The sequence below is a fragment of the Dermochelys coriacea genome, chromosome 2 (assembly GCF_009764565.3).
Source record: "Dermochelys coriacea isolate rDerCor1 chromosome 2, rDerCor1.pri.v4, whole genome shotgun sequence".
NCBI classification, from domain to species: Eukaryota; Metazoa; Chordata; order Testudines; family Dermochelyidae; genus Dermochelys; species Dermochelys coriacea.
Window position 1 is genome coordinate 213,314,325 of NC_050069.1, and position 27,268 is coordinate 213,341,592.

Consider the following 27,268-nt stretch of genomic DNA (forward strand, 5'->3'; position numbering starts at 1 on the left):
ATTTTCCAATATCAACCCTCAGATTGAAGAGGGTATTGCTAAGTGATCACATAGGAATGCACAAAAATTGTAACATACTTACATATGCCGTCTAAATGTATTGTTTTGTTCCACTTAAAATGAAGCGTATGACAGCAAATTTTTCACATTTACAAATTTGTGGTAATTGGAAACTTACTTTTTTAGAAACATTTTCATAATGACGGCAAGAGAGAAAAAATTCACACTGAACTTGCGGGATCTACATGGAAATGACTGGTTGTTCTGCATGTTAAAAGAGGTTTGAAATGGTGTATCCTGTCACACTAAACCATAATGTAATATGACACATCATCTCCTGTATTAATTTGCATCACATCAAGATGTAATGCAACATGCCATGTTGTTTAACACACTATAGTGAAACATGAGTAATCAAAAGTTTAATGTCTGAATAGTGCAAAGTTACATAATTTCTAAAAAAGTTACATAATTTGTAAAATGGTCATTTGTAGTAACTGAACTCTTAGGTCCTGATTCGGGAAAAATGTAACCACGTGTATAAATCCATCCCTCGTCAGGAAAGCACTTAAGCACCTGCTTAACTGTAACCATGTGCTTAAATCCCATTGATTTATCAGGACTTAAGTATGTGGCTAAGCACGCTTTCTGAAGATAGACGTTTTTCTGAATCAGGGATTTAATATGTAATTTGTAAAACACGCACTTAATTAGCAAGTACTCTATTTCTCATGCTCGATTTTCCCCAGCTCCTGTAAGTCACTTTTAACATTAGCGCCCTAAGCGGTATCTTTTTTTATTTTTAAGCTACAGAGAAAGGTTTGGATATTTCTGAATATAAAACAGTTTAATGCAATATAAATCTGTTGTTTCCACCAGGCCTACTGTCTGCGGTATTCCACTGAAAACTGTCTACTGTGCATGACTGTGTGAATGGTCGATGAGGGTGGGGAACAAAAGAGTGTATGATTTTGTCAACTATCATCTTTTCTTTGAGTTAGCAAATGAAGCCAAATTGTAGAGCTAGTCAAAAATATTTCAACAGAACAGTTTTCTGTCAAAAAAATGTAGTTTTGTTGAAATTGAAATGCTTTGCAGGAATTTATTGATTTCATGAAATTTTCAATGGGAAATATTTCACGTAGACGTTATAATCTCAATTTATTTTGCTTTGACATTTATATATTAATTCATTATATTAAGTTACATTAAGGCTTGGAAGGCGTACATTTTTATCAGCGAATGTTAATAAGCATTGATTTACACTGTATCACACAAATCAATGAAAAAATATTTCCATCAATAATAATTGATATTTATAGCTATAGATATTTATAGCTAATAAAAATGGTGATTGAGAACTTATTAGAATTTGATTTAAGGATATTTACTTTGTATATTTTGATGTGATGATGACAATTTGTGTTTTAACAGTTATAAAGCTGTAACATTTTGAATCTCAACATGTACTGACATTAAATAATTATGGTCTGACCCCAATTCTGTGAGTTTCCCGCAACTCTGAAAATTTAAACCAATAAAAATAAAGAAGCTTAAAAATAAACACTATTATCCCTCAAAATTATAAAAAAAAAATTCAAATTCTGCCAAGCCTAATTATATATAATGTTTAATATTCTGTGTGTATATAACATATTACAATTAATACAGTACAAAAGTCAAAACAAAATTGATCAAAATGATAAAGTCTCAATGAAATATTTCAAATCTTCAATGGTCTAGAAATGATTTTTTTTTTTAGAATTTTTGTTTTGTGTGAAATTTCAAAATTTTCAATTTCATTCCAATTTGGACCAATTTTTTTTCCTAAAAGTCAAAATTTCCATTGCCACAAATTCTAGTTCTTGACCAGCTGAATCAAATTGTTGTAGTTTTTTATTTTTGATATCCCACAGACCTAGCCTAATAAAAATATAAAGTTCATATAAAAGATCATTGTTTTTCTTTATCTATTCTAGTGCCTCACTGCAGAAGCAGTTTATCATTATTCCTGAAGAAATTATTAGCATCACCATTTCCATAGCAAAATAACTATTCTATTTTAATATAGTTGTAGTGAATGTAGTAGTAGTAATGAATCTCTGGGGAAAAAAAGCTTTTGAGGGGAAGGGCATGTTTTAAATATAAAGCTCCATGTCTTATACTGGGTGAAATAAAAGTAGCTACGAACTCTAATGTGTATAGTGCAACATTCACTATTGTAGGTTTGTCAAGATACTTTGCTTTGTGTACTACCTATCTGAGATTAGAATCTAACCCTACCATTCCTAAAATTGAAGTATATGCTCAGCACTGATCATGCATCCGAATATAATTCTTGAGACACATCAGTGCTGATAGCTTGTTTTTATTTTTACATATCCATTAAAACCATTTAAAACTTTAAATATGATTTTATGTTACTCAAAGATACTATACACTGCATACTGCACAATTACACAAAGTTCAATTATCAGCAAAATCTGATGAATGGTATCTATATTCAACCCGACTGAAATAAAGATTAAAATAAATAAAATGAATGAGAACAGCAGAAGAACAGTTTTGACAAGCAAGTGTATTTTTAACTCTTATTTTTAGATCAAGGACATAAAGAAATAGAAGATCTATTGCATTCCAAATTTCCATAGTTACTGACTTCTGGCGGAAATGACTTAAAGGGTTAATATTAAAATGATGTAAAAGCAAATGTGGAGAAATTTCTATTGTTGTTTTCCAGCCAGTGCATTTTACTAACGTATATTGGCTTCCACTGTAACATTCTCATTTCACTTAGCAATGCATTTGGAAAAAGTGAATTTTTGTCACACTGCTTGCCAAGTATTTTAAACTGACACCAGCTATGACTAATGACAGTGCTGGAATGTGCTGTTCTCAATAGAATAGAGGCCTGTACAGACCTAGGAGTTTCCTGGGGTCCAGCTTCTGTCTGTTCAGGGGGCTGGTGCCATATAGCAGTGAATGATGTTCAGAGTGAACCAGCTGTATTTCCTCCAGACTGGCTTTTCGACCTCGAATTCGCTGAAAGAAAACAGCAGAGGCCTACAATATTCCACTGACAATATTTGGGGGGGGGGAAGTAAAGGTCCAAAATAACATTTATTATGATTAATAATGGGTTGAAATTGCGTCATGCAGGAATGTGACACTGATTTGTTTATTAAAGTATAGTAGATGAAAAACAAATGCATGTGTGGTTTATCACAAATGCTGTGCTTGAGTCTTAACTTATAGTTGGCAAGATACAGTATTTCATATAACAAAAAATAGAAGTCTCTCTCTCTCTTTCTTACAAGCCAATAAGTGTTAGAAAACAAATATAAATGTGTTTTCTATAGAACCCAATCCACTTTGAATATCTGTGTATTAAAGAAAACAGTGTATTCACATCTGGAAGCCACAGATGAATTTTGAAATAAAGATCACTGTGTTTTGCTAGGGCCACTATTACTTACCACTGTATCAATTTATTCTTCTAGAAAGGAAAATATAAAAGTCATATATTTAAAGGAAGCTAAAAGTACTTTTTTTCTTGAACTTAGGGTTGGTCTCCATACAGTTTCATTCTGCCAGACTCAGATTCATTTGCTGCCCCTTTTTTATTTGTATTGCTTCCTTACATATTGTAACTGGAGTTTGGCCCTTTAAATACTTACCCAGCCGTTATCCTTCCCATACAGCTATGTTAAACTTCAAGGACTGTTCTTCTAGCTCCATTAAAATACAGTCAGTTAAAAAAACTGTAAAAATGACACTTGCTTACTCAACAGATCTGCTCCCTGTGTGTATTTAGTTATATTTGCTTACTACAGTGACATAAATAAGCATTTACTACTTTCTTCTCCTGTTAGTACTACACACAGTTGATACAGCAGAGTGAAATGGATTTTATTCTCGTTCATGCATAATCAGCAGCAAGTTCTGATCACAATATCTTTATTACAGTAGAAGCAGAAAGAAAACAGCTCAACTTAAAAATCCCCGGTTTTATTTGCAGTGTTGACAATTGGAAACACTGTGGGTCAAATCCTTAGCTGGTGCACACTGTCATAACTCAGGCTGAGGATCTACACCCATCAAATAGGTTCTGTATGTAAGTAAATAGATATGAAATTTACTGAGGGACAATACTCATGTAACCCCCATGCTATTTTTCAAAGTATGTACTTCCACGCTTTGGATGACTCTTCTTTGGATAATTTCCATTTCTGAACTTTTTTTTTCCTGGAGGTAAATTTCTAACACTCAGTATTACATAACGATCCCTCCCTCCCCCCCGCCCCACACACACATTGCAAAACACTAAACTCTTCTCTTCACCAGGGAAAAAATGCAACAATTACATATATTTAGTGTCCTACCAAATTCACGGCCATGAAAAACGTGTCACAGACTGAAAACTGGTCTCCCCGTGAAATCTGTATAGTATAGGATAAAAGTACACAAAAGTTCAGATTTCACGGGGGAGACCAGCGTTTCTCAAATTGGGGTCCCACCCAAAAGAGGATCATACAGGGTGTTGCAGGGTTATTGTAGTGGGGTTGCAGTATTGCCACCCTTACTTCTGTGCTGTTTTAAGAGCTGGGAGGCTGGAGAGCCGTGGCTGCTGGCCAGGTGCCCAACTCTGAAGGCAGCACCCAGCCAGCAGCAGCACAGATGTAAAGATGGCAATACCATATGATGCCACCCTTACTTCTGTGCTGCTGCCTTCAGCATTGAGTCAGGACCCCTACAGTTACAACACCATGAAATTTCAGATTTAAATATCTGAAATCATGAAATTTACGATTTTTAGAATCTTATGACCATGAAATTGACCACACTGGACCATAAATTGGGTAGGGGCCTACATATACTTGAAGAGAGCAAGTTTTGAGGGAAAAGAGGTGTCTAGGGTGATCCAACCAGACTGGGCATAATTTATACTAAGTTAAGCAGAGGCAAATTTTTCTGAATAATCAGAAAAATATCCCTAAAAACTAGATCTAGTGGACTGTGGAATAGTCTCCCAAGGGAAATGGTGGAAATCCTATTTGGTGCATAATTTAAAACTAGACTGGACACAGCAATGGAAAATAAAATTTAGGGAACAATCCATGGACTAAATGACATAAGCTCTTTTTTCATCTCCAAGTTCTCCAGGCCTCTCCAGTCTCACATGAGACTTTGTAGCAGCACATTCAATCCTTTTGACACACTGTTCCACAATCAAAATCAGCACATTAATGTTTCTGCGTGGAGTCAATGATAAAAATACTTTTTCTTCACAAGTGTGGTGACTGGTAAGATTTGTTCATTCATCCATTCTCTCTACAAATTGTATATATTTCTATCAATTGTTTCACAACATATGCACACAATTCTCTACAGAGATAGGGAGGGAAGGATAGTTCTTAGGTTAGCTAAAAATGTTTTCTAATCAGATAGATAAACAGATGTGGTGTCAATGTTTTATCAGAATGAGCTTGGAATGGCTGCATTAGTCACAAGTGGCAAAGGCCCAACTGCAATAACCAGGTCATCTCAAATAAGTGCCCATATACCATTTACGCTGTATGTTCATTCACTTAGATCACATAGAGGGCATGTCCACATGCCCATTCAGTTTGCAGCAAGTCTGGGTATAAATCCATCCCACATCAGTCTGCCATGCAACAACTGTCCAAGTGAACACTGCTGCCACACACTAACAGTTCCTTAGGGCATGTCTACACTGACCAGTAGATTGGCACTGTGCAATCGATGCAGTGAGTGTTGATTTAGCGGGTCTAGTGAAGACACACTAAATCAATGGGAGAGCAATCTCCCATCGATTTGAGTACTCCACTTCCCCGAGAAGCGTAAGGGAAGTCGCTGGGAGACATTCTCCCGTCGACACAGCTCAGTGTAGCCACCGCAGTAAGTGCATCTAACTACGTCGAATTCAGTTACGTTATTCATGTAACCAAAGTTGCGTAAGTTAGATCTATTTACCATAGTACTTTAGACTAGCCCCTAGTGCACTTTGATCTACTTCACTTTGAAATGGGACTAGATCACAGTGCACTAAAGAACTGTTAGTGAGTGTCAGAAGATTCCAAATAGTTAATGTGCAGCAAGCTAGTGCAGGTAGATTTATACCCCAGCTTGCTGCTAACTAAATGTTCATGTAGACAAGACCACAGATTATAGAAAAACTATTTTAGAAATATTTAAGAGGGTTAGGGTTTTTTTAACTGCCATTAATTGCTATAACCTTTTGCCTGTAAAGTCAATTTCTATAGTACCAAAACTCCAACTACTCAGGACTCAGGTCAGAATATTGTCAAGTTTTTCAGGTCCAATATGTCAAGACCCACCAGGGTTATATAAATAAATGCTGTAACTCCATTATAAAATTTGGAATCTCAGTTTTTCCAGTGGTGCAAAGTTCCTGTTTTAAGTCCGCATAGGCCACAAGACATCAGACAGCATAATATAGGCATTTCTGTATCTTTAAGTATACACAAATATATATTTATTTGTTGGGGGATAAACAGAGAGATGTGAACTGCTTTATCTGTGCCCCTAATACTTTCAAAGTCTGAAATACGGCCAATGTAATGTCCTAATTAGTTCTGATTGGCCCTGAAGATATCTCAACCTTTAGTAAAATACAATAAAAGGCGTAAAATCATCATAAAGTTCACTTTTGTTAAGGAATTAGCAATAATATAGCAGAACTGATGGATTGCATTGGTTTTGTATTATAGAGAACTTGAAAGGGCTCATTTTGGGGTAGATCCACAGCAAGGGCAAACTTCTCTTCTCTGAACTCCATGATATTCTGCTTCCCCATCATGGTTGGTTCTCATCAGCTTGGAGGTATGCATATGTCAAGGGAGTAGAATATTGAAGTTGGGTAATGGGAAATGTCCACCCTAGAATCAGCCAGCAATACCTGCCAGAATTGGAGGGGCCTACATCTTCTCCATTGTATTAAACTAAAAATAATTGATAACATGGATTAAACAATATTTATCACTCAAGTCTCTCAGTATAAGCATTTCCTTTATCACAGCTACATAGAGGAATCTACTTCTTCTAAAATTCGACTAGGCTTTCTAGTCTGCAAACATACAAATAAACAAACAAACAAACTAATGGTCTTCATAGTTTTTTTCATCTTTCTTGGGATTTTTCACAGTGGTTAAATTCTCTCTCAGTTCCTTAAAACACACACACTAAATGGACCTGTTGCCCAGTTAGCACATCAGGGTCTCTCTCTCGCTCTCATATGTGCGTATCTTTCTCTTAAAAACACATGCACACAAAGACATGTTCTTGTTGCTCTGTACCTACTTTTGTCTTTCCTGGTCTTTCGGTATCTAATGTGAATGTTTGTCATTAAAAAAAAAAGTTTTTAAAGTGTGCATACAGATTTCCCTCCTGATGCCCTATCACTCTCCTACCCACACCCTTGCCTTTTGTGTCTTCTTTAGAATTAAAGTGAGATTATGAAGAAGGAATCTTTATTTCAAAGTTCAATAAAAATAATCCAGGAGTCTCAGACTTCTTTAACAAAACTCCTTCTCCTTCCCCAGAAAGTTAAAGCTCATGAACTGGCCAATGCAGCCATGTAGTAAGGCAGTAGTACCGACCCCAACAGCATAAAACATCTCCTTAATCCCCTGTGAGAGCATTGCAGGTCACATTATGAGCTGAGAGAGCAGCCAGGATCGGGTCCATGGGCAGTGTGTATAAGATGATTTAACTGGGACTTGGTCCTGCTTTGAGCAGGGGGTTGGACTAGATGACCTTCTGGGGTCCCTTCCAACCCTGATATTCTATGATTCTATGATTCTATGATTCTAAGAGGTGTGAGGAGGCTAAGCCTCCCCAAATGGGAGGTGTGAAGTCCTGCTGCCTTTGGAGTCCCACTGCCGGAAGCTCCCGAGAAGTGCATGTGGACCACCAGCACCCAGACCGTGGTTCCACCCCAAGGCCCCTCTCCCGCTCAGCCTCTTCCCTCGTGGCCCCACCCGCACTGCACCTCTTCCCACTGAGGCCCCGCCCTTGCTCTGCCTCTTCCTGCCCCCACTCTGTCTCTTCCCCTGAGGCCCTCCCCCCCCCACTGCTGCACCTCTCCACTGCCTCTCCCCCATTGCTCAACCTTAAGGCAGGATGGGGCAGAGAGGAGCAAGCGGTGGGTGGGGAGGCCTCGGGGAAGAGATGGAAAGGAGTGGGGGGGGGCTCAGGGGAGGGAGGAGCAGGCAGAGGGACCTTGGGAGAGGAGGGAGAGGGTCCTCAGGACAGAGTGGGGGTGGTGCCTCGGGGGAGGAGGCCAAGGGAGGGCAGGGCCTTGGGCTAGAGAGGGGGCGGGGCCACAGTCCAGGCACCAGTGGCCCTCCCACTTTTAGGGAGCTTCCAGCACTCGCGCCAGCCTCCCCAAAACACAAGAGGCATGTGCCACTATGACTGGGTCGCTACTTCCCATCTCATGCTGGGGGGCGGAGGGAATAGCTGCAGCCTTGTTTCTACTCTCTTCCCCCCCAATGTGCCAGCCAGTGTAGCTGAGCCAGTACATTTGGGGATGTACTCTTCTGTGCCAGCAAGAGTTGGTACAACTCATTCCCCACCCTGGAGCAAGTGGGAAGCAGTAATCAAACTGTTATTTGTGAGTCACAATTCAGTCACTGTTCTGGCTTCTGAGGCAGCACAATTCTGCACTGCCCTGATGGTATTAATTTTGATCGACTATAGGGACAAAGAGTTAAAGGTGTCAACATGACCCTTTCACTGTTCAACATTAAACAGTTTTAAATAAGATTCGGGGTTTGATGTATAGAGCTTTCAGTCTGCTTAGCACAATGGCAAGTATACTATTAAAAATCTTCTTAACTTTTTAGAGTCTTTGGAAGGAAATAACCCTAGTCTGACAGCCTCTTAGATGGTAGTAATTGTCCTTTGGGGAAAAAGAGAAAAAGTGAGTTGAGATGGGTTGGAGTTGTTAAAATCCAAACCTATTTCCTAGAAGACAAAACAAGACAAACACACACAAAAGGCGAAAGAAAAGAATAGCAAAAGATAAAAGATGCAGCTTCTGTCTCTTGTGTTGATATTCACTTGCAACCTCGCTGCTGGAATAAACACATGCCTGGCACACAGTTGTATTAGCCACTCTGAAAATTAGCAAATCTGTGCCAACATCAGGCTGTCTAGGGAATTGCTTTTAACTGCCTCTTTGATTGCAGGCTTACAGCAGTGTTGCAATATATACTGTCTTGTCTGACTGAGTCAGACTCTTACTAGACAGAAGACAAATGGAGAAGGAATGAAAAGAGAAAAAATAAGGTGGGTGTAATATTTTGGGGTGCAACCCAGACCAGTGAGAGGTTGTGTCACCGCCTGCTCTGTAAACCCAGGTGCCCTTAAATGCCTTAACTGCTGTGCTCACAGTTGTACATCAACAGCCAGCAGACAAGCATATAATTCCCTGTGTCTCTGTGTGTGCTGTGCAACACTGATTCAGCACTCTGACCCCAGCAGGCTGCCTACAATACAACAGCTCTACCCTGATCTCCAGCAACCTCGGTGACTACTTGCTGTACACTCCAACTCCCAAATTTCCATCTGTCCGGAAGTCTCAAGCCCTCTCCTGGAACACTCAGAGAAGTAGTAAGGTTCATTGAGCCTTAAAAGAGATAAAAGTGCAATTTATCATTTTAACTGGAGTGAACAATCTCTTCAATTCAAACAGGGCACTGGGCTGGATTATAGTAAAAATAAAACAAGTTTATTAACATAGGTTAAGTGATACCAAATAGAAGGGATTGAAACTAGAATGGGTGAACAAATGAACAAAAGTAAAAATACACTTTCTAATGACTAAGACCTAACTTAACATGGCTGACCAGATGCTCTGGCCAGGACCCAACACAGGGACCTCAAAACACTAGGTTTCTTTGTCTCCTCAGGTGTCAGATAAAGATGGAGTCTCTCTTTGACCCTTATGTTATAAAGGAATTGTCTTTGTCCTAAAAGTCAGGAAGGTCTCCTGGTGTGTCAGTCTCCTGTGTCTCTCTGGGATGTAGGAGCCATGTTCATTCTCTGTCTCTCGAGTACAGTTTCAGGATAACCCCTGCTCATTTAGCTTGATGGCTTTGTTTTTGCTAATATATGAACTGAGGTCAACCCACATTCCTTTGTTTATGACAAACCTGTTTATTACTTTTACCTAAGTTAGGGCCGTCTGGTTTTAAACATGTTGTACTAACATTACACAGAGACAATTCATAACTTTACACAGAGACAATTCATAACTTTACATATGATGTGGTTACATTCATTTTATAATGATATTACTGACCAGTGTGGTATTAGTTTTCAAATGATACCTCACAGGACATATTTTGTAGAAATATCCTTGCTGTAGTGTGTAGTATGTGAATACACGGGGACCTAGGTTCACAGTGGGGAAGAAAAATGACACATGAAGCATGGCAATGACAAAGTTTCACATCCCAGGTGTGGTTCAGGTTTAGCCAAAGCCGGTGGAGGTGATGATGTCTTCTGGTTTCCCCTCTCTGGCCCAGCCTAGTCAGGACATCTTTCAGGATCAGAATGACAGACGCCCAGCAGTGTTAAAGAAAATCCCAGTGTCCCAAGAGATGGTGCGGGTGGCAGCCATGATGTTGAAACTTGCTGCAGTGGTTCTGGCAGACATCTTCTTCTTCTTCATTCCCCCCCCCAAGTCTTTTCTTTTAAGATCCCAAAAGAGAGAAAGACCAATTCAGTCTTTTTGTCTCCCATTTGCACATTTTCCCATCAACATTTATTGCTATGGGCTATTGTATCATTTTATAAACTTTCAGTCACTTCTCATAGTTGAGCTAATAATTAGGGTAAATCTGTAGACCCAATTATCAAAACACTCCTTACTTAGGATACATTGCAAAGTCCAATCTAGCAGTTAGGTAGCACTCTGCAACTTTCAGTTGCCCAGTTCTGATGTATCACATGACACTTACTCAGTTATCCTATGTCCATAGACCTTTGTCAGGCAGAGTAGGTGCATCAATAAATGCACAAGCAACAGCTCATCTTATATGAAAATATTATGTCAATGTTTTACACGCAAATTAAAGTCGGCAGTATTGCAAATGCTGTATAAATTATTCCATTCTAACCCTCTGTTTTCAGTCACTAATAACTTTCTAAAACTCACCATTCAAACTAAAATTTTCATGGTTCGGTCATGGGCTGAATGGGAATTATTATTTTTCTTTAAGTTGATGGGGAAATGATCCAGCCATTTTGGAGTAAAAGCAAAGTGGAAGGAGTAAAAAACAAACAAACACCTACTCCATTCAACACCTTTTTTTACAAATCTTTATATGAACAGCTAAAAGGTCTAAGGGTAGCCCAATGCTGCAAATGCTTTGTTAAATAAGGTTAGACTTAAGCATATGATTAATGTTAAGTATGTGCTTAAGATGCTTTGCTGAAACTTGGCCTTAGAGTTCATGAAAAGTAAAAGACAGACTGGACTGTCAAATGAAATCCTCTCTTTAGCCAGAGAACAAGTTCAAGACAAACACCTGCAATGTGCACTTCCCTACATCTCCCTATCAAAGCGCCTCAAATTTATATCCCCTCAGATTTCACTTTATTGGATGAAAAAGCTATTTTTACACTGGAACCATTAAAATAGCAATTTCTGAATAGTTTCAACAAAGAAGCCATTTTCCTTCAAATAATTAAACATGAATATACAACAAGCTATGAAATGTCATTTGTAAAACGTAAGTAAGCTTTCACAAAATGCTTTCTTTGAAACACATAGGGGGACCAAATTAGTTGAATGCAGCTTGAGTTGAAGTGCTTTGTTTCTTCATACAAACTTACCTTACTTTTCCTGCAAACTTACAAGATCCTACAAGATCTGAAAGGCTACATTTTAATTTCTAAAATAACTAAATTGTAGGGGAAAATTTTAAATATTTAATATGAAAAAGGTTATTTTGGCCTAATATTACACATAATAAAAATATAACATTTTTTTTACCTTTAATTGTATTCAGGCCTATAAAATGTTTGGGGTCCCATTATATCACCCTTGCTAACACTGAGTACTAATCAGTGGGATGACTTGTGAAGTGCTATAAGATCAGAGTAAGGGCATCTGAATCTGGCCCTTAATGATTTACATAACAGTGTATACAAAAGAAAGGAAACCATTCAGACCACCCATGATCAGACAACTATTACGGCAGCTGCTTTGATAGTGTTTGTAAACAATAAGGCTTTTTTCTTTTAGATGTCTCTCTGATTATTTTTTACACACTGCTTGTTGCAGCTTCACGTAACCTGTTAACATGCCAGTTACATTATTCTGTACATTTTCCAGTATGGGTCTGAACCACAAAGTTCCAGATCCAAATTTCCCAAAGTTTTAGAAGTGTTCAGATCCAAGGTTTGGGATTGGCTCATCACAAAGGTAGATAGGGGCCATTCATAACATTTCTATCCAAATGTAAGGGGACTGTTGCTCCCTTACTAATATTCAGTGGGAGTGTTTTAGTTGCTAGCTCCCAGTACTCAAAGGGGAAGGGTCCCTGGGGAATCAGGACCCTGAGACTGCCAATCCCCAGGAACAATATGGAGAGGCCTATACTCCAGGTCAGCCTGAATGACACGGCGAGCAAGCTAATCAGGGAGTCAGGAGGCCAGGGAGGTCCCGTCCTCTGTGTGAGCTGGAATTGCCTGGGTCAGACAGAGTGGGGGCCGAGCTAAGGAGAACGCAGGGGCCCGAGCTAAGCTGGGGAGCAGAGCTGTGCCAGATCCAGAGGGACCAGAAAAGCAGCCCACAGAGAGCAGACTCTGTGCTGGGAGCAGAGCTGCAGCCCCAAAGCCAGAGGCACAGCCCTGAGAGAGCAGACCTGCCCTGGAGCAGAGCTGCAGCAACCAGAGCCAGAGGGGCCAGAAAAGTAGCCCAGGAAGCAGGTCCGTGCTGGGAGCAGAGTCACAGAAGCAGCCTGCAGAGCAGACCTGTCCTGGGAGCAGAGCTGCAGCAACCAGAGCCAGAGGGGCCAGAGAAGCAGCCCAGGGAACTGGAGGCAGAGCAGCAGCCATGCTGAGGTAGAGTGGAGCTGGAGCTAAGACAGAGTGGAGCTGGAGCTAGAGCTGGGGCTGGAGCAGTCCGGAGTCGGGTGTTGTGAGCAGCTGGGTAGAGCGAGGGGGACCCTGGGCAGTGGGCCCAACACAGGGAGATGCCTCAGCCAGGAGGCTCTGCAGGCCAGACTTGAAGGGGGATTGGTAACCCTGACAGGGCAGGGGCAACGCTGGGAAGAAGGGCCCTGTCACCTAGAGCCTGTGGCCACCACCAGAGCAAGTGTCCAACTCGCAGCATCCCTACAGCACAGCCAGGGCCTGAGAAGAAGGCCTGGGACTTACAAGGAACAGACTGTGACCTGCCCTGACATTCCAGAGACGCTGTTTGTGATGTTCCCTGCCACAGAGCGGGTTGATGTGTTTCCTTTAACCTTTCCCATTTCCCCTTATTCTTTTTAAAATTAATTGTTGATTAAGTAACTTGCATTTGCTTCAAATTGTATGTAATAATCAGTGGGTCAGAGAAGTGCCCAGTGCAGAGAGAGTACCCTGGAGTGGGAATACCCTAGACCCTGTCCTAGGTGACCACAGCAGGGTTGGGGGTTGAGCCCCCCAGGAATCTTGGGCCCAGCCTTGTTGGAGTTACGAGGACTCTGCCAGACAGGAGAGTGGAAGGGGAGTCCTCAAGGGCAGGGAGGCCACTGGTAAAAGAAGTGGGAGCGAGGACTCGGATCCTTTCGCTAGCCCACTTTACCGGGGTATTGCAGAAGCCAGGAAAGTTCCCCACAATAGCAGGACTATTCCCCCGCTTACATAAATCCAACTTTCCCAAAGATTGGGAGTGTCAGGATTCAGGGTTTAGTTTAGGTACATCTGTAATATGAAGAGTAAAAGCAGACTCCAAGATATGCTGTTGTAATGAGATATGCTGTTGGAACTTCATGGATTCCAGAAAACTAATGGACTACAGAACTATAATATACCTCACGCATGTGACACTTATACCTAAGAATCAATTTATACCACATTATAGGTGCTGCCTTTCCAAGATTCGACACAGTTTACTGATTACTAATGTCAGCTTCTTTACTGCAGAGATTATGTAACGAAAATCCACACTGCTTCTTACTTATGTTCTTTTGTGTTCATTATGACCCTGAGTCAGCAAAATAATTAGGCCTCAAATTTAGCAAAGCACTTAACTAAGCATGTGTTCATGACCCATTGTAATTGATGGAACAACTTCTGCTAGAAGTTACACATATGCTTGAGGACCTTGCTGAGTCACAGCCTACTAAAACATTAAAAAAATGAAAGCAAATGAAAAAAAAACAGCCTGTTAGAGTATTGCCATTTTGTTAAATTAGTGTATATAACAAATCCATTACAGTGCTTGTTACATCATAGTTCTATGTGCTCGGTTCTCTACAGAGAAAAAATCTCCGTGAATAGTTAGTGTTTCCTGAAGAAGTGACCTACAGTGCTAGTTCATGTGGATTTGCAAAAATATTAGTAAACAACACAATGTAATGTGAAAAACAGAGTATGTGAGCCGAGGAAATGACTTGATCCTGCAAAACGTAAGCACCTGCTAACTTTACTTATGGGAGTAGTGTGCATTGAGCTCTGCTAGGGCTTGCTCCTGAGAATCAGTGAGCACCCACAACTTCCAGGGACTTCAATAAGACGTGAGCATGTTCAGCACCTCTCAAGAGGCATTAAATGCCTTGCAAGATTGAGCCCCTTGTGGGTGTTTCCAAGATTTGCAAAATGATGACTGTAGGCTGTTTTCAGTCCACTTTTAATTAACTTATTATGCACTAATACTCAATCATAAAATCATAGTAATGTAGAGCTGGAAGGGACCTTGAGATGTCATCTAGCCCAATCCATGTGGAAACAGAACCAAGTAAACCTAGATCATCCCTGACAGATGTTTGTTCAACCTGTTCTTAAAAACCTCCTATAATAAGTATTCCACAACCTCTGTTGGAAGCCTGTTCCAGAGCTTAGCTTCCCTTATATTGAACAATGTTGCAAATGTTAAGGAAATTAAAATATAAATACATTAAATGCCAAAGTTGCCCAGATATTGTCTGGAGAATTGGGCTTGTCTTGATTTTCTGACCCAATATCCATCTCACTCCTGGACAATAAGAAAACCTTATGAAAGCAAGTTTTATATGCAGAAACATGACAAGGTGAAGCATGCAATTATGGAGAAAATGGAGATGATTAATAAATAACACAATGTTCTTATGCTGTTACAAAAGTGAAATTGTTAGCTGTCTGAAGAAACAATGATCCTATTGGAAAGACTGTAACTCCCTATTGATCACTATCTATCTATCTATCTATCTATCTATCCCTTCCATCCTTTACATTATCTCTCTCTATGTATCCCCAGGTGAAGAACACAGCTGAAGTCTGGATTTCATGTTATGGTATTACAAGTAGAAGAAATTTACACAACTACAGGTGGAAAAATTAATGTCAGTGTGCAGATTCCATTTTAGGAGAGGAAAGGAGGCATCAAAATGTGCAATATTTTAGTAATGTCAACCAATCATTATAGAGACAATGTATTCTATTATTACAGAAGTGACACAGATTTAGGATTTATTATTTTGCCATTTGAAGCTACCTGGTCTTTATTACCTCGCACTTGTTTAGCAACCCAGTTTCTTGCAGCCTCGACCAGATGCTTTGTATTCTTCCAGCATGCTCGGGATGGTTGGTGTAGTTGCCACACATGCATTGGTGCTTCAGCATTAGATTGTCATAGACAACACCTTCAGCACAAAGACAATACAACAAGAAGATAGAAGTAAAACTGAAATACAAGTTATAATATTCTATACATAGTGCTTCCATCATGAACAGATTTTATTTAATACCCAAATTGACCAAAACCAAATTCCCAGATCTGAACATTCCTTTACTTTGGGCATATCAAAATATGGATCCCAAATGTGCATATTAATTATTATGACAGTACCTAGGATCCCCAGTCATGGACCAGGCTCCCATTGTGCTAGACACTGTAAACTCACAGAATATCTTGTCCCAGCAGAGAAGATAAAAGTAGAATCACTGAGAAATAATGCTATCAGATCACGTAATCTGCAAAGAATTATATTGAAAAGTACCTTGTGAACAGTTTTGAATAGGTAGCATAATTCAACCGAATTACTGAATCATTTATTTACAGTTTATTCAATTGATACTTTTTGTGGCATGGGAAGGGCATATATTTATTGCAGATTATGGGGAAATCACTCACACAACTCCCGAAAGTTTTATTCAATGTGTTGAAAAAGGTCCCTAAAATGGGACAAAACAAGTCCTTATTTTTATTGTTTGAAAATAATAGAAAATAAAATGTAGATTTTAAACATGCTGTGTATGACATTTAAGTGAGTGGTACAAACACAGCAGCTGGAGCCAAAACCCTTCTTTCATCAAAGAAAAGAGTTATACCCTGCATGAATTTATGACCAAATTTTGCTGTCAGGTCTAAATGCAAGGCTCCCTTTGAATTTGGTTTACTAATGTATCCAAGGCCAGAACAATTTAGTACCAAACAACTCTCAGTGTCATATCAATTTTAGTTGTATCTTGGGAGCAAGAAGCTTTTAGGGTATTTTGGTCATTGGGCTCAGTGCTAGCCTTTCATTTCAAGGCATGATTTAAAGCCAAGTTTAAGACACTGACAAGTCATTTTTATTTATTTATTTTAACTCTGGTGTTTGTATTTCTCTCAGAAATGACTGAAATAAAAAATACGTTCCTAACCACTTTGGATCTTTTTCATCTGGAAAAACTTTGGATTTTTTTCCCCTTGCATTTTGATGGGACTGAAATTAACAACTTCAGTAAATTACACAATTCAACACTTAAAACTTCCCTCTTAGGCACCAACATCAGGGGAGGGATAGCTCGGTGGTTTGAGCATTGGCCTGCTAAACACAGGTTGTGAGTTTAATCCTTGAGGGGGCTATTTAGGGATGTGGGACAAAAATTGCGGATTGGTCCTGCTTTGAGCAGGGGGTTGGACTAGATGAGCTCCTGAGGTCCCTTCCAAACCCTGATATTCTGTGATCACTGAGGATGCCAACACATTTCTGGTAAAATTGTATTAGTCTGCTGTTTCTGAACAGTCAGCCAGTGAGGAAAATATAAAATTAAAGTTCAGATTCAACAAAGCACTCAAACACATCATTCATTCAGCACATGTGTAAATTAAGTACAAGCTTAAGTGCTTTGCTGAATCAGGGCCTGTTTGCACTATAGGTAATGCTAAGTTAAGGTTGTATTTAAAAGGTAGAGCATTCCAAATTATGGTGCTTCTGATACCTTAATTCTTCTATATTACCAATCCTGTGCACTTTAAGCCTGATCCTGTGCTGGGAAGTTTTCTATTCACTTCAGTGGGTATGAATGTAGGATTGCACTACAAAATGATAATACGCTAGTAAAGTTTACATATAACAGGAGCAAGAAAAACGACCTATATGCAACATAGCAAAGTTCATGTTGATTGAGCATCCTCGATCTAACAAACTTAAAGGTGCGTTAATGCTAACTTTTTGCATTGACTTACCTGGTTTGTTTTCTTTTAAAGGAAAAAAAGGGAAAAGAGAAAATCTGGAGGTAATTATCTAATATGGCTTAAAAGCTCTGCTGGCATTGCCGATACAGTTTAGAATTTCCTTTCTCTACAACTATTTGCATTTCACAGTTAACAAGCTTTCCTGCTTCATCATCAAGGCTTATAAATTCTCAGAACCAACAAATGCACACTCATGTAGTTGCATACTCACATGCTATGCATCTCTCTTCTGTGCCCATATAGCTTTTTTTTATGCTCAGTGTACAACTTTCCAGTGGGCATTACTTGGTTAAATAAAGCACAATTTTTTTCAAACTAACTAAAATCATATGTCTCTAGTAAGTACTATGGCCAGATTTTCAAAAGGTATTTAGACACTTAAAGATGCAAGTAGGTACCTAATGAGATTTTCAAAAATCACCGAAGCAAGTTAGGTGCCTAAGTCCCATTGATTTCAGTGGTTCTGCTCACAGTGCCTAAAGTTAAGCATCTGCAAAGTCTTTACAGGATCAGGGCATAAAAAACGTATCCCTCCCTCCACCTGGGATTTGTCCTGATTATGCTAGTTCCCAAGAGAGTCTCCCAGAGTAACCCCAATTCTAATCAACAGAAATAAAAATACTATTAAAATAAATTAAAAGGTGCTGTGTAATAGTAACTTTTTGGGAAATTATATAGACATATGTGGCTTTGACAATTTTGAGGCTATTGGTTGATGATGCCTAGCAATAACCATGCAAACATTACGTTTTTAGAGGTGGCAATAATGTTCCATTATCATGTTCCCTAATACAGACTAAAACAAAAATATAATTTTTATGATAATTGAGTTATTTTCTCCAAATCAAAAAATAAGTTCAGTTTGGATGAGGTAATGGGTCACTCCTATAATTTTACGATGGAAACATCCATCCAAAATTTTAAATGGTAAGATATTCACACCACCAAGTGCATAATTTACTTCTAAATAGGATTATTTGGTTTAAAAAGAGACTGAAATACACATTTTCATTTACTGAAAGCATCTAAATTGATTTAGGATGTGCAAATAATTCAGTGACACACAGCACATGTGTTTGGTACAATACCACAATGCAGCAGCAGAGCTCACTGCTAAAAATAGCCTGTAGGATTTCCCCAACAGGATTCAGCCAACAATCTCCCCACCCCCACAGAGGAAGAGACAACTGTTTTCAATTGCAGGCTGCTGTGGATCATTAGTAAAGACGGTTACTCTGTCTTTCTAGAAGAAATGCCTCGGGCCAGATTCTGATCTCATATGCCTTTGTGTAAATCCAGTGAGGCCAGTAGAGTTATTCAGGATTTACACCAGTGTAACTGAAGTTAGCATCTGGCCCTTGGTGACGGAATGGAATGGTGACCTCACTCAACCATGCGATGAAAGATAAGGGACCAAAGAAATCTATCTTTCATTTGTGTCAGAAAAGCTGAGTTGCTCCTAGTCAGGATTGCATAAATCTCATTCTATTCCAAAATTCCTTATCTGGAAGAACTTTTTAAATGCCATTTGAAACAATGGGGGGACACCTAAAATTGTGGCTAACAAATATCTTGATAACAATGTTTTCTATGAAGCTGCAAACATAAAAAGTCATTGAGAACAATAATACCTATAGCAAAGCTCATGAGAATGGGTTCTTATACATTAAACAGCATAACAACAATCTAAAATAAAAAATGTCAGAAGTCTGATATAAACTGACTAAATGAATAATCAGACAATGCCGTCATTCCCCATCTTTAGCTCACAGTCGTGTGCCTAAATACTGCAGAGCTTGCACGACAGTATTCTGAATCCCAGGATTTTGCTAATAGTGTTCTCTCCCACATCTCACAGACCAATGGCAGTTTTAAGTCAAGCATTCAAAGGTTTGGAAATGCCAAAATCAAGGTTGACTCTGCAACCTGAATTCAGCTCTCTTGTGTGTATGTATTATCCCAGACTCCATGCGTAGCAGCACCACCTATAACACTGTCACCTATCACACTTATAGCACTACCAGCATTAGCTATAATAACAACTCCCTCCTCACACTATTGGCATTTGCCTCATTGCAGGTTTATACACATTTCTTTTGGGACATCTACAAGCTTATTACTCTCCAAGAGTGAGAATTCTACACCAAGGATATCTTTGGAGAAGGAAAAAATGATTAAATTGTTATCTTGTTTCTCTGAGGATGTTGTCTTGCAGTCATTAACCCATTCACCACTTCCCCTTAGTGTTTACAGGTTACTTTCTTCAGATGTTTTTTCTTTTGCATCTTTTTCATTTTTTCTCTGAGGTATATTTTTTATATCATGCTGATCACCTCCAATTGTCATTTCTCTCTGCAAACTTTATTTCCTACATAGTCAAGTAAATGAAATATTTGGAGCGCAGTGACTACACTTGCAGGCTGATCAGTGGTGGCCATTAAGAGGTCTGGCTCGCACTCTGTTCCACTACCCTGCCCTCAAGAATTATAAATTTTAAGAGCTAGGGTAGCTCTGCCAGTCTCATGCTAAGGAGCTAAGACCCAAGAAAGAAACCTAAGAAATAATATTTTAAGAGAAGCAAATTTACAAGTCATTTTCCCTTTCTTCCTATCAGAATAAGCAAAGCATGATTTATCTCCCACTTATAGGCACACACTGTATTTTTAGGCCAAGACCTATATTCCTATAGCTTAGATTCTATTTCTTCTGATTAGCTGCAATTGGGGAACCAGGCTTTCTGTTTAAGGCATTTTCTTCCTATCGTTGGAAGACTTTCAGGCCCCTCAATCTTTCTATGGATCATATACGTATGAGCTGCTCATTGAATGTCTGGAATAGATGGTGACTGCCCAGCAAAACCTCTCCATTGATAGCTTTCACACAAAACTGTTAAAAGACTTCAAGCCTGTAGCTGACATCACTGTCCTGTGACTGATCACCTCATTTGTGCTGCCAGGACTTTGTTTTTCATAGTGAAGAGCAGCACCCCTGCAGGACTGAGTGACATTCCCACTGGAATCAAATGAAGATGTTGAGAATCCTATCTCAGCCTTGCCACTTACTGGTGGTTTCTTTTCAATGCATTGGTGGTCTCTTTGCAAAAAGAACATGAAGAAGAGAGCAGAAGATGGAGAAATGAAAGGAAAAATTGTAGATGACTTAAAGACACCAAAAATGCACCTGTTGCTACATTGCCAGAGCCAGTGGACAATAATAATTTATGACTGTGTGAATATTAACCCTGTGATTTATCAGCTGCATTGGTTGATTTAATGCCAATAAAGCATCATAAAACTCAGTAACGGTGAGATTAAAAATGAATGCATTGCTACAGGAGATATTCAAGGCATTTAAATCAGTTGACCCCAAATGAACAGTGCATTTACTCTGCCTATTAAAAGAGGTCCTTAGGGAGTCCTACCAGTCATGTAGACAGGTTGGATGGGCCGGTCCATTGCTGGATGAGGTAATGTGGAAGCAGGAGGGGAAGAATGGGTCCTGGAAACAGGCCGATGTTTATCTAATTCTGCCATGCCAATTGTAGCCATCTGAGCCTGGTACATTTGCAACTGGTGGATACGTTGATGCTCCAGGATCTGCTGTTGCCAAGAAAACAGCACAGGAGAAAGAAATGTGAGAAGGGATCAAGTAAGACACTGAGAGAAACATGTCAACAAATTAAGTTCATTAGGTCAGGGCTGTAATAAACAGTGTGAAAAAAAAACCCACCTAAGACCTAGTCAATAAATCCATTCAACAGATGTTTTCACACTGACACTGAGGGGCTGCCCGCATTGCTGAATAGTATGTGATGGCAGGCAATCTCTCAATTCTCACTGACGGAAAGAAACAGCTCTACCCACAGACGGTAACATTTGACTGAAGACTTTTCTAATAAGTTGATAACATAATATTAAGCAGGTTCTGTATTATTATAAGACTATGTGAAGGAGAAAAAAAATCCTCCTATAGTACCTTATTCTGAGAGAAGGATTCTGAGCACTTGCACTTAAAATGTGTTGAATCTTGTGGGCCACATTTTACAAAGGCCTCAATCTAATTTTCATCAAGATGGCTGGAAAATGAGTAATATTTTAACAGAAATTTTTGTGAAAAATTTAGGAACATAGGAATTGCCAGGTCCATATAGTCCAGTAACCTGTTGCTGACAGTACCAGATGCATCAGAGGAAAGTGGAAGTACCACACAGTAGACAGATGTGAGAAGAAAAGGGAAGGTAGATGTATCCCTTTTTTTTTGTTTGTCAAAAAATGTGGAAATGCAAAATTTTTCAATGCACTCTTGGGTGAAATTCTAGCCTTACTGAAGTCAATGTGAGATTTGTCATTGACTTCAGTAAAGACAGAATTTTGTCCCTAGTCTTAATTTTTTATGCACAGTCTTAGGCCCACAACTGATTGCTGATGCAAAACTGATGGTGCAAAACTGAGATTTTTACAAAAATATTTAGCTCTAAAAATAACTGCAATATAGACCTCCATTTTAGGTCTATAAGCTGCATTTTTCTTTACCAGGCACTTATGTTTACCGATTTTCTTTGGAACTAAGCAACATATAATCAATGCATTGGCTCATTTAGTGCTGCTGCAGACCTGGGTGCAATAGCAAATTCAGTTTGCCAAAGGCCTGGCCTGCCATGGAAAGTATTTTTCAATGCTCAGAGAGTGGAAGCAGAGTTCAGTTTGTACACAAAAGCAGGCAGGAGTACACTATTTCCCCTAGCTAACTATAGAATTAATCCAAGATCCTGTGAAGTGTAAGTGGCGGTCCTGTGGGAGAGGGAATTAAAGCTTTTCCAAGGGACAGATGCTCAAAAGAGATGAGATGAAATGGGAACCAACAGTTAAAAGACATGAAAGACCCCTCACCCACCTCACCCACAGTCACCACTTCAGTGAGATGATGTTGAGTCACAAAGAGGATAAACTGCCTAGTTTTATTGCCATAAAATGACTCAACATAGAAAGAAAATGCAAATAAATAAAAAACTTTTTGTTTACAGAAAGTTGCTTGGTTTTAGGTCATGATCTATTTTCTTTCTTCTTTCTTTCTATATTTTCTTCTTTCAGTGATGATGGCGTAGGATGTTCTAAATTCCCAGAGTTATTTGGTAATAGCTCAAGAAATCACTGCACCCAACTCCTTCATGAACATATCACAGGTACCAGACACACAAAGGAATCCCCCTTGCCAAAAATGCTTAATAGTATGTTGTTTTAACACATCTGTTGAAGTTGCATAATGTGTTAGTGAAGATGTGTTGTACACCAGATTGAATGTGTCTTTTGTAGCCATAGCTGTGTGAAGTGGTCATCGAAGGGAAGGAATAATTGTGCATTGGCAGCATAAACAAGAAACATTCTATCTGTGGAGGACAGAGGCAGATAGAACAGAGGACAGAGGCAGAGTTGATGTAAGTGAGTTTATTCTGTTCATATCTAGCTGTGGTTTCCTGGAAGAAAGCAGGAGCAAAGTCTGAGAACCTGGATATGTGAATTCAAGAGGAGAGGGACATTAGAATCCAATATTTTTTATGTGCTTTTAAATAGTTACAGTACTTTTGACCTTACTGCACTCTATATTTGTGCTTGATCTACATGGTATCTATAAAGGGTACTGTTTTCAATTGTAGCTAGAAGGACTGAATTTTCTATGTGTATTAAGCTGAGTGTATTGTATCCAACAACTTGTTTACCAGATATTTTAGCAAGAGTTTCTGATAAAATTTGCTGAAGACTGAGAGAGGAGCTAATTCCTGGGTTTCTTATCCTGCTAAAGTCTGTCCCCAAATAAACCTATATAAGTATCTAGAAATTGCAACAAGCCTATTTGACATAACCAGTTTAGAAAGAGGAATCATGGTAGGGTATTTATTTTAATAGCCACTGCTCTACTGCTAGGTTAACACTAGAACTATCTGGGCATATCTTCTAAAATTTGTTAAAATAACTTGTAGTAATTTGTATAATGGGAATTCATTTTGGGGTGGATTATTCTTTCAAGATATCACAAAGCCCCTTTTACTTTAAGAATCAAGATTTTAGATACCAAGCGGATGTCCTCTTATTATCATTGCTTCTGTTTTAGGTTTGATTAGTTTTGAGCCAGAGATTTAGGCTGAATTGCAGAATTAGGTTAAAGAGCACAGCCACTGAGCTCTTTGATTTTTTGATAAATAGCAGTGCATTCAGAAATTCCCCCTCCTATATATTTATGCCCTGTATCTCTGAATAATGCTGTATCACACTGGTTAGGGGTTTCATTGCTAATGTATAGAGTAGCAGGATTAATTAACACCCTTATCTGGTTTCCCAGAAAGTGCACCTGGACTTGGAAGGATGATGCTTAACTCAATACTATGAATTCATCCTTGGATTCCCTGTGCCGTAGCACCGCGAACATACGTCCATGTGTCCAGTGATAGGACAAGAGAACTGTCTGCACATCTGTAGTTAGTGATTTGTGTGAATATATCTGGAACATTTCTTAGGTTATCTGAGCCTTGTCCTCCCTGCATGAAGCCTGTTTGTTCCAGGTGCATGAGATTAGTTCATTAGAGGAGTTAGGCAATTAGGGCCTGATCCAACAACTATCCAAGGCAGTGAAAAGATATCCATTAAATTCTCTTGACATTGGATCAGGCCCTTAGTAATTATTTTGAGGAGGATTGTCAAAGCAATATCTAAAAGGGAGATGGGTCTTTTGGAGGTACGTAAGTTAAATTCTTGTTGTTCTTCCAGTATTACCCTAATAATTGTTGCTTGTAGGGAATCGATCTCAGTTTAGACTTGATGTGAATGCTTCCTGTAGGGGCTTATGTATTTTTTTTCCTAGGAAGGTTATATAAAAATGTGATTCATATCCATCAACCTAATGCTTTGTATAGACTATGGAATTTAATGAGAGCTATTTCCTTTGTTTCCAATGTGTCTGAGAGTTGCTACCTGATGTTTAGTAAGGTAAGTCAGTTTTGTTGGTTTCAGAGTAGCAGCCGTGTTAGTCTGTATTCGCAAAAAAGAAAAGGAGTACTTGTGGCACCTTAGCGACTAACAAATTTATTTGATCATAAGCTTTCGTTTTGTTGTTGTCAGGAAGTTTATAATTTTCCAGATGAGATCAGAGGTTCCTTCTGTTCACTTTAAAGCTGATATAAGGTTTAGTACCACCTGCAGTAATTTCTTCCGCTCCGTTGATTAATTTGTTCTGTGGCTAGTAAAAAATAGGTGCATTCATGCTCTTCTGGAATATGGTTGGTTCTTCACGTGGAACCCTCCCAGCCTACTTGCCCTTTTTCTAAACAGTCATGTAGTTTCTGTACTGTTTTATCTGTTCAATTTATCATGTAGTTTTAGTCTACAGATTTGAGTACATTTAGAAATAACACAACAATGAGCTCAAATTTCTCTTTCCAATATTTTGTTTGTTTTCTGATAACTACTTTTCAGGCTTTGCACAGGATTATTTCTTCATTGGTTTTCAGAGAAAATTTTTTATTTTTATCCCTATAAAATGTTCAAAATTCGAATTTCCTAAGATTGAAATCCGTGTAAATGAATTGTTGTCATAAGTCAAGCAGGTGAAACAGGTTGCTTATGCCTAGGCTTTCTAATCATCTACAGCACCTTCCACTGATGCGCTTCTAACACAGTTGTGTTCAACCTTTTCCCGGGGACCCCTTTAGAAATCTTAGCCATTGTTCCGTGGACCCTTGGGGGTGCACAGACTAAGCTGAAAACCACTGTTCTAGCACACGGTGCTCAGAGCCATAACATGCGTGAATGTCCGTTCCTCATGCAAGCCCTAAAACTGTGATGGCGTCAGTATTGCCCGCCCTGCAAGTTCAAAACTCGTGCGATCGGCGTAAAAGTGGGTTTAACTCTGTGGAAACTTCGGGCGCTCGGAATTCCAGAAACCACCTGGAAATGCACAAAAATAAATCCACGCACAGGGTGGGGCCCTCCTCCTCCTCCTCCTCCTCGCACTTCTGAGGACTGATGATGACCCCGCCTCCCCTGCAGCAGGCCAGGCCAGGCACCTTCCCCCAGCCCTGAAGGCTGTTCCTGCTCTCCGCTCAGCGCCCGCTCCTCTCTCTGCCCTGGAGCCCCGCTTCCGGCTGCCTCGCCCGGCACGCTGCGCCGGGAGCGGCGCAGGAGGGGGGTGCTGGTGAAGGCAGGATCTTCTCCGCCCCCCGCCCCCGCGCCTCCTCAGCGCACGGGACCCAGGAGGCGGCTGGCCGCAGCGCGCCCCGCAGCCCGCGAAGCCTCTGCCGCCGGCCGCCCCCCCGGCGCAGGCTGCCCAGAGCAGCATCTGGCGGCGGAAGGCGGAACTGCAGCACCCGTTGCGGTTCGGCCCGGACCCTGAGCGGCCGGCGGAGGCAGGTCGACGCGCCGCGGCGGGACCGGGGGACTCGCGGAAGGACGTAGGACGAGGGGGTGGCAAGGCCGCCATTGAGCGGCCGGGCTAGGCTCCTGCGGGCGGCGGGGTGGGGTGGGACCAGCCCAGGGAGCGACGTCTAGCCCGTTCGTGCTCGGGCGCCCAGGGCGGGCGAGCCCGGTGCAGAGGGCGTGCATGGGAGAGCCGCGCCTCATCCCTGCTGCCGGGCTGGGCTCTCTCCAGCCCCCCCGTCCTGGCGAGGTCAGACCCCCACCAGGTGAGAGCTTCCGTGGTGCTGAGTCTTCGTCTCCCCCCCGGCTGTGGAGTTCAGGGCACGCACTCCCCCAGCCAGCCTGGGCAATGTGGGGATCACCTGGGGGGAGGAGGGTGGCTCTTTCCACTCCTCCTACTTGGGACCTTGGTGTGGTGCACCTGTATTTAGTAAGGAGAAAGGAAAAGGAGGACTTGTGGCACCTGAGAGACTAACACGTTTATTTGAGCCTAAGCTTTCGAGAGCTACAGCTCACTCCATCGGCTGCATTAGATGAAGTGAGCTGTAGCTCAGGACCGCTTATGCTCAAATAAATGTGTTAGTCTCTAAGGTGCCACAAGTCCTCCTTTTCTTTTTTTGCGAATGCAGACTAACACGGCTGCTACTCTGAAACCTGTATTTTTCTAATAAGTGAGTGACAACTTCTTTTTTCTGCTTTGGATTCAGAGTGAGAAGAGCAGGAAACTTGTCCTGTCCATCTCCTTTTTGAGATTTGTAGGTTCTTGCCTAGTTGTGTTTCCTGTAAGTAGGAATGGAACAAGTTATTGATTTAAATCAGCTGAGAAATCTGCATTATTGAGTAGGGGAGTCAGTGTTGCTTGCAGGAGAGAGCACCAGACTAGGACTCGGAAGACGTGGGGTCTATTCTCTGCTCTGCCTCTGACGTGTTGTGATACTGAAGTCAGTTCACTGGCTTGTGCCTCAGTTTCCTTATCCATAAAATGGGAGGAATGAGACTTTGTAAGTTGATTTTCAGATCTACTGATGAAAAGCGCTTTGTAAGAGCAAGGAACTATTATCTTCTCTTACACAGGCCCCTTTGTGGACCTGAGGCAAAACCCCGGAACTGAACAACCCCGAACTTTGAACAAATATTAGAAGTTTGAAGTCAGGTTACA

At 40.3% G+C, this 27,268-nt stretch overlaps 1 protein-coding gene across 2 annotated transcripts in view; it reads right to left on the reverse strand.

Moving 5' to 3' along the window:
- HDAC9 (histone deacetylase 9) overlaps positions 1-27,268 on the reverse strand; it is a 668,907-nt gene that overhangs the window by 161,512 nt on the left and 480,127 nt on the right. Inside the window, exons 14-16 of one of the 2 annotated variants that reach the window (XM_038391401.2) lie at positions 21,126-21,303; positions 15,751-15,884; positions 2,922-3,042 (exon numbers count right to left, since the gene is read on the reverse strand). In XM_038391401.2, the coding sequence (XP_038247329.2) occupies positions 2,922-3,042; positions 15,751-15,884; positions 21,126-21,303 (433 nt within the window). Of the gene's footprint in view, positions 1-2,921; positions 3,043-10,367; positions 15,885-21,125; positions 21,304-27,268 lie in introns of those variants that run through there. The other variant, XM_043509209.1, reaches the window with a different exon arrangement.